This window comes from Phyllobates terribilis, unplaced genomic scaffold (genome assembly GCF_046119375.1).
Source record: "Phyllobates terribilis strain yellow unplaced genomic scaffold, ASM4611937v1 Scaffold_14__1_contigs__length_39327217, whole genome shotgun sequence".
Taxonomy (NCBI): domain Eukaryota; kingdom Metazoa; phylum Chordata; class Amphibia; order Anura; family Dendrobatidae; genus Phyllobates; species Phyllobates terribilis.
Genome location: NW_027362774.1, coordinates 7,137,395 through 7,148,886, shown reverse-complemented (window position 1 = coordinate 7,148,886; position 11,492 = coordinate 7,137,395). Strand labels below are relative to the sequence as shown.

At 44.7% G+C, this 11,492-nt stretch overlaps 2 protein-coding genes across 2 annotated transcripts in view; one reads left to right on the top strand and one right to left on the bottom strand.

The window, feature by feature from the left end:
* Positions 1-672: 672 nt before the first annotated feature.
* On the bottom strand, positions 673-7,859 carry CCNE1 (cyclin E1). Its single transcript, XM_073659651.1, has 12 exons — positions 7,288-7,859; positions 6,644-6,694; positions 6,417-6,495; positions 6,250-6,324; positions 4,714-4,862; positions 3,832-3,967; positions 2,976-3,122; positions 2,697-2,792; positions 2,444-2,578; positions 2,255-2,366; positions 1,746-1,906; positions 673-1,244 (listed from the first exon to the last, which is right to left on the bottom strand). Exons 2-12 carry the CDS (start codon positions 6,655-6,657, stop codon positions 1,107-1,109), a joined length of 1,242 nt encoding a protein of 413 aa, XP_073515752.1. The 5' UTR covers positions 6,658-6,694; positions 7,288-7,859; the 3' UTR covers positions 673-1,106.
* The window catches only part of LOC141175732 (uncharacterized protein F13E9.13, mitochondrial-like), a 24,059-nt gene continuing 20,351 nt past the window's right edge, over positions 7,785-11,492 (top strand). The window contains exons 1-3 of the mRNA XM_073659652.1: positions 7,785-7,928; positions 10,797-10,872; positions 10,953-11,035. Coding sequence (XP_073515753.1) covers positions 10,800-10,872; positions 10,953-11,035 — 156 coding nt within the window. The 5' untranslated portion in view covers positions 7,785-7,928; positions 10,797-10,799. The remainder of the gene's footprint in view (positions 7,929-10,796; positions 10,873-10,952; positions 11,036-11,492) is intronic.

The following is an 11,492-nucleotide window of genomic DNA, read 5'->3' as shown; positions in this document are numbered from 1 at the left end:
ACATACATTACATTACTGATCCCGAGTTACATCCTGTATTATACCCCAGAGCTGCACTCACTATTCTGCTGGTGCAGTCACTGTGTACATACATTACTGATCCTGAGTTACATCCTGTATTATACTCCAGAGCTGCACTCACTATTCTGCTGGTGCAGTCACTGTGTACATACATTACATTACTGATCCTGAGTTACCTCCTGTATTATACTCCAGAGCTGCACTCACTATTCTGCTGGTGCAGTCACTGTGTACATACATTATATTACTGATCCTGAGTTACATCCTGTATTATACTCCAGAGCTGTGCTCACTATTCTGCTGGTGCAGTCACTGTGTACATACATTACATTACTGATCCTGAGTTACATCCTGTATTATACCCCAGAGCTGCACTCACTATTCTGCTGGTGCAGTCACTCTGTACATACATTATATTACTGATCCTGAGATACATCCTGTATTATACCCCAGAGCTGCACTCACTATTCTGCTGGTGCAGTCACTGTGTACATACATTACATTACTGATCCTGAGTTACATCCTGTATTATACTCCAGAGCTGCACTCACTATTCTGCTGGTGCAGTCACTCTGTACATACATTACATTACTGATCCTGTGACAAATTTGAGCAGGTTTTGCAGTGAATAAATACTACACAGCCTAAAAATTATATTTTAAAACCTCACCATCGTCCGGATGGCATTTTATTTTAAAAGATATAGCAGCATCTCTAAAATGTTAATAAAAAAAAAGGTTACAGATTGGAAAATAGATGACAGGAGAGATTGCACACTGAAGAGTAACCCCGACTCCCAACAGGATTCCCCGAGTAGTCGCCCCTCCCCCACTCGTCACTTTCCTTTGCATCCAGCAGCATTTTTCATAGCAGCAAAAATAAAAACACCGGGGGGCACGGGCGGGGGGCGACGGGTTTGGTTCCAGCAGTTTGTTTAAAAATAAAATGCAAAAGTAGCAATCCATGGTGACAGCGCCCCCGAGGAAGTTCATAAAAAGCCTGTAAGATACCAGCAGGTCACGGGTCCAATTCATCAGCGGCCCCTGCCTGGTATAGTCCAGCTCAGCGCGCAGGGGTCCATCAGACTAGTCGGTCAATGGTTTCTTGACGGTCAGGGGGGGCGTCAGGACGCGGTCGTTGTGGTCTTCGGCCACTCTTTGCATTTCCATCTTTCTTTTAGTTTCCATTTCCTCCATCATTCTCTTTATAGTTCGAGCGTTTTCCTTAAATAAAATAGAAATAAAAATATAAAAAAAACACAGGAAAAAAAAAAAAAAAAACGGACAGGACTAGAGAAAGGCTGGGGGGAGGGCAAGTCAAGGAACAGCCCAAGAGGAGCGCCAATAAGGTTAGGGGAGGCGCAGAGGAAGTGTATCCATCCAAGCATACACAGCACCCACCCATCCATCCATCCTCCCCAGTAGTCAGCCACCAATCCATCCATCCCAGTACCCACCCACCCAATACCCAGGAGAGAGTATATAGAACCAGAAACATCAATGTAACAAGCCCATTACAGGAGCCATTAGTCACTCCCCCCCACCCCCTTTTATAGTCTACAGATTAGTTATCACAGAAGACAAAACCCAACCATCCATCGCAATCATAATGCACAAGTGTCTGCAGACCACATATAGGGGGTGCGATGCAGCCCCCAGTAGCCGAGCGGTCGGCCCGTGCTGCGCTCTCCAGCTATAGTCCAGGTTCATACAGAAGCTACTCACCAGCAAATCCGCGCGCTCCCGGTACGTCTGGATGGTGTGCATCTCCGCTATGTCCACCCCTGCGAAATACTCTAATTTTACGGATCTCCCAGTGTCCGTTAACGCCAACGCAAACGGTAACAAGAAGTCGATGCAGCTGTGAATATCCGTCCATTGAAAGCCTGGAATTAAACCAAAAAGGTGAAGGGTGTGAAGACTAAAGCAAACCCCCCCCCCCCCCCCCAACATCAGCCCATTGACCCATCTGCACCTGCTTCGTCAGTGCATGGGACATTGATACATTTACAGATGTAATAACATTTACCAGCAGCTGCTCCAATAGATACAATGTATCAGTCTGGCGGACATGAGGAGTTCTGCTCTTGCAGCTGTAAAGTTTCCATTTGCTGTCAGAAGTCTTGGAAGTTTTGAGAAAAATATCCAACATGGCACAATATAGAGCTGGGCAGGAAAGGTTGTATATGTCCCCCACCCCCAGGATATAACTGCCCCCCACCCCCAGGACATACCCGTCATCTCCTGCAAATACTCGGGATCGGTGCAGTGATAGAGGGCAGCTGCGGTCAGGACGCGGTACGAGTATTCTAGACTCCGGACGTCCAGGGTGCATAAATCTAGTAGCTGGAAGAAGACGACAGGACAGTTATCTGACGGCCGAACACTAAAGACCCCCTAGATCACACAGGAGCCCACCTTACCTCCATTATCTGTAAGTATGACTTTTGGGGATACTGGGGGAGGAGAAAGTGCTGCAGTTCTTTACTGTACGCCACTTGTAAGTAAATGTTCAACCAAGAGACCACAGTGATCGGCGTCAAACACCAATTAAGTGCCTGAGGAGAGCAAAGAGTTAACCCATCACTTAAAGGGCCAGTCACAAGTTAATAAACTGAAGAGCTGGTACAATCAGGTCAGGACCCATCCCCCACCTTCGCCAGACCCCAACCATACCTTCATGATTATCAGCTCCATGTTCAGCATCTCATCCTCGGTGCAGGAGCCATCTGCATAGTAGGAAAACTCATGGAGCTTGGGAGGGTAGATTTCCTAAAACACAACAATTCAGACTGAATTACTGGTTTGCTGAGAGAAAATGAAATCTGCAATGTGATTTTAGATAACGCCAACCAGCGCCATCGGGTGGGCACATTGCAGGGTAGAGGGACTTCTCCAATGAAGATCAAAAAAGAGCCTGGACCCCTAAAGAGGGAGATGAGAAGAGTCACCCACCTCCATCTTGGCAGCGATGAATAAGCAGGTGACGCCGACGAGCTGCAGCTTGGATTTCATCACGTTCTCTTGTGTCGCCAGAAACCGGTCGAGGAAATCTTGTGCCAGGTAGTAAGTCTCTCTGTGCAGCTTGTGGAGCTCGGAAACCTGAGAACGAAGAGGGATCGGGTAACAAGACGGCACGGGAGGACGAGGGCCGAGGCATCGGGGGTAACAAGACGGCACGGGAGGACGAGGGCCGAGGCATCGGGGGTAACAAGACGGCACGGGAGGACGAGGGCCGAGGCATCGGGGTAACAAGACGGCACGGGAGGACGAGGGCCGAGGCATCGGGGTAACAAGACGGCACGGGAGGACGAGGGCCGAGGCATCGGGGGTAACAAGACGGCACGGGAGGACGAGGGCCGAGGCATCGGGGTAACAAGACGGCACGGGAGGACGAGGGCCGAGGCATCGGGGTAACAAGACGGCACGGGAGGAAGAGGACAAGGGATCGGGTAACAAGACGGCACGGGAGGACGAGGGCCGAGGCATCGGGGTAACAAGACGGCACGGGAGGACGAGGGCCGAGGCATCGGGTAACAAGACGGCACGGGAGGAAGAGGACAAGGGATCGGGTAACAAGACGGCACGGGAGGACGAGGCATCAGGTAATAAGACGGCACGAGAGGAAGGAAAGGAAAAAAGAAAAGAGAAGGGAAGGGAAGAAAGGAGGAGGAAGAGGGCGGCCAAATATAAAATAATGTCATAACCAGAGTATTGCAGCACAAAGATTTTATGGGGAAGACAACTGTGAACAAAAAACACAACCTGAAGGGGCTGCAGCATTTTAGGTCACATTGCAGCAGACACTCACCTCCATGAGCCAGTCCAGCAGTACGGTCCGCATACTCTCCTGCATCTCCGGATGCCTTTGAAAGACATTCTTGTCCCTTACGTACATGGCATCTTTGTGGAGCATGTTCTTCCACACATCATCCGGGTTAGCCCAGCTTTATAAAAAAAAATTTTTTTAAAAAAAAATATATATAAAAATATTAATATATACAAATACCAATAGTAATCAATAAAATACTAACTAAAAATACTAACAAAATACAAATACCAATAAATTACAATATATAAAAACATTAATATATACAAATATGAATATATAAAATACTAATACCTATAAATACTACAATATATAAAATACTAATACCTATAAATACTACAATATATAAAATACTAATGTATACAAAAATAAAATACTAATATAATATCTAAAAATACTACATAAAAATTACTAATAAATAATATTGATCTATTTATAGGACTGAAGATCAGGAAAGGGATCAGAGGGAACACTCGCAGGATTTGCTGGAAAGTGCGGCGCTCTAATTCTCTAAAGCTGCCTCCGTCTTAAATATTTTATTTCCCTTGGTGACTGCTCAGAGTTAACTTTCATTTCTCCAAAGTAAAAATGGTCAGATATTAATCATAAAAGCTGATAATAGTGCAGGGGTCACACCTATGGATTGTGGGGGCAGGGATATGTCCAATATCCCATTGTAGGATAATACAGTCATCCTGTCCTCAACCTGATACAGCTGAAACCAGAGAGCAATAGAGTGCCTTCATCTCTACAACATAAAGGCGGAAACCTCACTGATGTGTCCAAACAGAAGAAGGAGGCTGCAGTCTCAGCACAGTTAGGGCTACGGCCCCCCGATACAATCCACTATAATAGCTGAATTACCTGAGGGGCGGAAGAGGAGAGAATGAAGACCATCGGAACTGCAGGCTGGCGTATTCGGGTTCAGGAATAACGTACGGAGCCCATGATGCACTCTCGGGTCTGGGGATGAACTGGTAGTCGCTTTGCCATAAGTTAAACTGCCGATCAACCTAAAATGAGAAAATCTATTATTTCTGCTTTATTAACCCCTTGTTGTCTGATCTCTAAGAGATCAGGTCAAATTGTTGTAATGGCACAATGGTCAACATGGCACAGACCCCGATTGTTCCAATCTATGAGGAGGTCACTGGACTACAACTCCCATGGTTTCCCAAGCTGCATGTGCAGAGCATCTCACCCTGTAAGGAGCCTACACCTGGATCAGACGCAGACCGCAGGATTTATAGATGGAGCTAGAGAGGATTCTGTGATCCATATAGTTACAGGGTTGGAGCTATAGCTCAATGTCTGCAGTGGAGACCCCAGTAATGTAGTGTCAGGATAAACACCTGAACTTCCTGGCAGCCATTTGGGATGTAGTTTAATCCAATTTACTGAAACTTAATTAGCACCTATGGCAGAGAAACAATTTACCCAAATACAGGAGAGGTCTACAAGTAATCTCTGGAGGCACCATGACTGGGAACCCCAATTATCACAAGAAGAGGAGTTGCCGAGTAAAAAAAATGGATTTAATTAGGTCGCGGAGTAATAAAAAAATATATATATTTTTTATTTATAAATACTAATATTTTATATAAGGCTACTAAATAAAATATATATTTTTATTTATATTTTATATAGTAGCATTATATAAAATTATTATATACCATTTCATTATATTACCTAAAATTTTATTGTCGCAAATTATATACATTTTTATGTAATAGTAATTTATAGAATATTATTAATTATAGGAATAGCCTAAATGATAGTTCAAGCGCTAAGTACATACTGTGCCTATGCACTTGGCAAAAGTATATGCCAGGTAATGTGTGAGCCCCTCCATTCACAAGCAAGGAGTCGGGGATGGGGGGCAATCCTTTGGCCTCTGATTATTATGGAGCAGCACAGTGGCTAAATCCTAGCACTACATACACACACACAAACAGGACAGAATTTACTAAAAACATGTATAATGAGACACTAATGTATCCAGACATTGGCCACAAGTGTTCTGTGTATGTTACCAGTCAGGACAAAAATCACAATGTAACATGGATGCTCACTTCTTTGCTTTAAAGCCACAGGTCCTATTTGTGCTGCCATTACCAGGGCAAATTAATTTACACTATAAGCCCTTACAAACAATTTCATACCATATGCATGATAAAGTTTAGAAAAACCTAGTATGGGCATAAGTAACAGAATATCTAACAGTGTTAGCAATATGCAGGGTTGGGTCTTTTTTGGAGGGGGAATGAAGCAAGTAATCAGTGCAATCTATCAGGTTCTGGGCAGATCCATTTACATACAATGTATCCACAGCAGAAAACAAACAAACGTTCTATTTACAAACAAATCTATAGAAACTGCTACAAAGCATCAGCCAGTTACCTGCTCCTCAGACTGCTTCTTCTTGTTCATTTCCATCAGCTCCATTTCTAAATGTTCACCTGGATCTTGCAGAAACTGCACAGAAAGCAATGATAAGATGTAAGCAGAAAGTAAGTAGTAAGCAGCAGTCCCCCATACACCACACATGGCTCTTTGTATGTACTTACAATGGCCACATCTGCCTTTCTCTTCCTGGAGTGTTGTGTTGTCCTTTCCTCCTTTGTAGGATTCTCTTTTGTGCATTTACTGAAATTAATATGAAATAAATAAATAAATAAATAAATAAATAAAGACCATTGCTGGGACAGATGGCACAGAAGGAGGAAGGGGGATGGGTGCAGGACTGGTGCCATGGATGCCACTGAGCACCAGGGATGGTGTGCTTTTAGCCTACCTCATCTTCGGCATCTCAGAGTCCCAGAGGTGGAATTTGGAGGATTTGTAACTGAAATTAAGAAAAGCAGGGAGAGAAGCTTACATTTAGGCAGTAGATGGATTCTCAGTCCTCTCTGAAGCTTTAAGGTGCTGGTTAAAAAGGATAAAGTGCAGAAGTTGTCTGGGCTGTGGAGCTGGATCCCAGGACCATGCCTTTACCAGAGACCTGATCCAAAGAACTGACCCCTTACATAGCCCCCAAAAAGTGAGCCAAGCTGGGAACATGGCTGCAAATTTTATACATGAGGGGAGGATGGGGGAGGGCGTGCTTTACACCCCCCACCCTCTCATTTGCACAATTTGCCCTCCACCAGTCCCAATTACCAATAGATTGGAACCTACCTATGGGGGTAGCCCTAACATTAACCATTTAAAGCCTGATGAGGCCTACAACGCCTCCTGCATAGCAAACAGGCTGGATATATGTACCCCTTTAAAAATGTACCAGCACCCCCATGCAAAGGGTATCCCCCTCATACCTGCAGTTCTTTACAGGAGACCTCCATGGGCCCACCTAGCACCCCCCTAAACTCTACTCCTGCCATGTGGAACCCCTAGGCTAAAAGTGAAAAAGCCAGGATGAAACCGTCACCAAGAACTTACCAGAGATGTTGGGGTGCAGGATGCAGAGCAAGGGGGCCGGTTATTTACTTTGGTAATTGGGGGATAGGGTGGATTGAGTACAAAGTTACTAAAAAGTCTGAATTACTAGAAACAAATGGATCTATATATGTGAGACTAAAGTACAAAGGAGCAGAAAAGTGGGGGGGCACCATATAAATAGGGGGATCAGTCACCAGGGGGTCTCATGGAGTATGACTACAGAGCTGCATGTTTGCTCCAGACCAGGAGGTAATGGGGTACTCCTAATAGAAGCTGGGGGGCAGGTAGGAGCCCCCCTAAGGTGCAGGTAAAGCAGCCAAAACCTCAGACAAAAGTCAAAGATTAGGGGGGCTCAGCAGAAGTGGAGCTAAAACTACAAGGTGGGGGGGGGCACCGGTCCTTGGGACGCCCACCAAGCGTTATCGGCTTTTCGGGGGGTCTCTTCCTGCACTTTTTCTGGCAATCCCCGGCCTCCCCCGCAGCCCCCCGTTATAACCACTGGCAGCCGGGACCGGGGATCGCAGGGAGGGACTGGCGCCCAGGGCGTGGAGTGGGGAGGCGGGACAGGAACCTGGAAGTGGGCAGAACACGTGGGATGCTGGATGTAAACACAGAGGAGTCGGGGGTCGCGGAATATTGGGGTGAGGGGGTGACATTTTATCGCTGTGTACAATGTAGCAGTGTGCGATGACGTCACCGCGTTCTATAAGTTGATACATTGTAACTTCCTCTGATACAATCTTCTCCTTCCTCCTACGTCACATTCAGGACTTCTGGCCCCTTTCATTTCACTTCTTGAGATTTATATTTTCTTACAGCTCTGATCACATTTCCAGGTTTCCACATTACAGATTCATGGGTCTGAAAAATGAAAGAAAATGTGGATGAAATCAGCTTCTGTAGGAGTAGTGTAGACCCATAGATTAGGGTAAATCTGGTGTTGGCAGAATCTGCAGCAAACTAAAAGATGAAATGGCAGCTGGAACTTAGTGCTCGTTCACATTAGTGTATTATACGGAGTAAGAATCGCCAGAACGCTGACCAATGTAATTCAATAGGGCTGTTCAGACGACAGGTTCTTTTCACTCTATTCTATATATATATTGGATGTTTAAAATATCGGATCCCATATAAACCTTCCATGTAGCATCTGATTTCTATGTATAGACTACAATTATCACAATTATTAACCCAGGAAACTCTATTTAACCGTGTACATGACGTGTTGATGTCACACGGATGATGATTTTTCACATGCTCGTCTGAAAAAGGCCTTAGGGATCCTGCAGACATCCGTGTAACACAGTCTGAGCCCAGACCGCAATGCACAGACCGGTCGCAGGTCTCCTGACCCGAGTGTGACTGCTTCATATATTTGTATGAGGCTGTCATGCTCCGGTCAGGAAACCCACAGCCAGTCCGTGCATTGTGGTTAGCAATCAAGATCGGAACGCAATGCTCGGACTGGCCGGCAGCTCTTCCAGCATGCTTCCTGTATTTCTATGCAACTGTCACTCAGGTCAGGAGAACCGCCGGTCAGTCCGAGCATTGCTTTCCGATCTTGGTCCGATTTATATGGCCGTCTGACTGCTCCCTTAGGATGAGTTTTTACCTCTGAAGAATGTGTCACATTTGGTGGAAAAATTGTTAATTTCTCATTCAAAATGGCAGATTCCTTTGTGAGCCCCATTATTTGTGAGTGGTGTCTGTTAAAGTGAACCTGACAGCTTATACATGCTGCATGATCCACAGGCAACATGTATCAGACACTGGCTGTATGATTTCAGCCATGTATGTCCTACCCTGAAAAGCTGAGGTGTTTCAGAGAATAATATACTTTAAAAGCCGCACTGGAGACTAGTCAGACAGGTGGGTCCCCGGCCACTTCTCACCCCCACTATCCCAGCGTATTTCGGGGGGTACCTGTAGTCACTGGCAATGGATGGGGAGAAGCCACCGGGGTCCCATAGATTTTTTTTCCGGAAACACTACAGCGTTCCAGAGTCAAACATACATGGCTGAAATCATACAACCAGTGCCTGATACATGCTGCATGGACACAACCATAGACTCGATGACCGGGACGTTTCTAGTTTTCTCCAGTCCTAACATGTATAGAATTCATTCGGACCTCAGATACGGTCTTGTGATTATGCACAGTTTACCCAATATATTAGGTTTGTATGACATGGATCCTGAATGTGGGCTTACTGTATTTCCGGGGGGTTATGGATACTACCAGGGCCATATATGGTGGTAAATCCACATACCACAAATTCCACTTTGTGCACTGTTTTAGGGGGAGCAAAATGAACAAGTATGAGACCTTAGTGATATTTGGTCGACTACAAATCAAAGATTGAAAAATTAAGAAAACTCACGAATCTGAGACTATCCTGATACACAAGTAAAGAGAATGGCATTCTGAGCACGCCAAGATATATATATATATATATGTGTGTATATGTGGATACATGAATTCTGAGCTGTATTGCTGCTATATGGAATATACTTAGAAAATTTAGATATTTCACACTTTCCAAATATTTACGGACTGTCCGGGGGTCTCCTGACCTGACGTGAGGCTGTGGAATAGGGTAATAATTTTTGGAGAGTAGTGAGTGGGCTTTGCTTTGCTTTTATTCTTTGAAGGACTTTTTCTCCTGTATAATCCGCCATAAATAAATCGTCTCTCCGATCTGACCAGCGATCTTATATTTTTCAGGGTCTTTTAGAGATTCCCCCACATGAATCTGTATCAGTCTTGACCTGAAAAAGAGGTACCTGGTCCCCCCAATCCCCATGTAGCTTTGGTCACTTTCATCACCTCCATTATCCGGTCATCAATTTCTCCCCAGATCTTCTCAGGGAACTAAGGACAAAGGGTCCCGTATACAAGATTGGGGGGTTCAGTCAGGTCCTTGTAAGGAACGTGTTCACACCTCCCGATATTAATGGGTGGATTTTTCCAAAAGCAGTTTGCACCAGATCTGAGTCATTTAGTTGAATGATTTGACTCAGGAGATCTAATAATACATTTAATATCTAGGACACGGCAGTCATTCCTGTACCCCAGACACGAGGCATTCCTTAATTATTCATGTGCCTTTCATTTCTGTTCTGGGCCAAGGAGAGTCACCTTGTTAGCCAGAAAAAGCTAAACACCCAATGTAACCTCCTGATACTGGAATTTTAGGGGATACAAATGTACCGTGATCCCCTCTCCCTTCCTTTATTCTCTGGGGGTATACTTGAAGGAAGTGGAGCCCATATCAAAATATAGGGGTCCATTCATGCCTCCCCATACCTTCTGATATTGGATCATTTCCCCCTTTTTGAAGCCCCTGCTGCAGTGACCATTCCCCCACTATTTCCTAATTCCCTAGAGATTGTGGGCTGCCAAGCAGGTATCTGCTTCTGTTTTGGAATCTGAGTCCAATGAATGGATTAATTAAAGTTTTTGTGTGTAAACACCAATATCAATATATTTTTTTACTTATTTATTTTAGACAATGAAGTTTTTGCAACTCTTTGGAAGGTTGAGGTCCATTGTCATAGGCATGGTGCATGTGAAAGCTTTACCAGGTGGGTGTCCAGGCTGGGGGCTGTGATGCTAATTTTTGATTCTTTCTTATGCTAACTTTTCTTTTGTTCTGGATGAATAGGTACACCTAGCTGTACATTACCTGTGGGGCAAATTCTGGAGGAGGCGTGTGAAGAAGCTGAGATCTACAGGAAGGCTGGGATTGTAAGAGCTGCCTTGTCTTTTGTTATTCATATGCGATCACAGGTGACATGTTTACAGTCCCCTCTGTCCTCAACTGCACATTGGGAGACTGGTATGGACACCTTCCCCGGTTCATTAACAACCTCATTCCTCTCATTCTCTCCTTCAGTAAATATTCTTCAAAGTTTTTTTTTCTGTTTAGTTAATATAAAGCTCATTCACTGTACAATCATATAGGATGTCTGCTTGTTTTCATTTAATGGAGACAATGACACTTCTCAGTCTGCTACAATGTATCTGTCTGTGAGCTCAACACTTAGTTATCTTGTATCTCTGCAGACAGGATCTTATCATGTATCTCTGTATACAGGGAGCTCCCCCTAGTGGTGACTGCAGACAGGATCTTATCATGTATCTCTGTATACAGGGAGCTCCCCTAGTGGTGACTGCAGACAGTATCTTATCATTTATCTCTGTA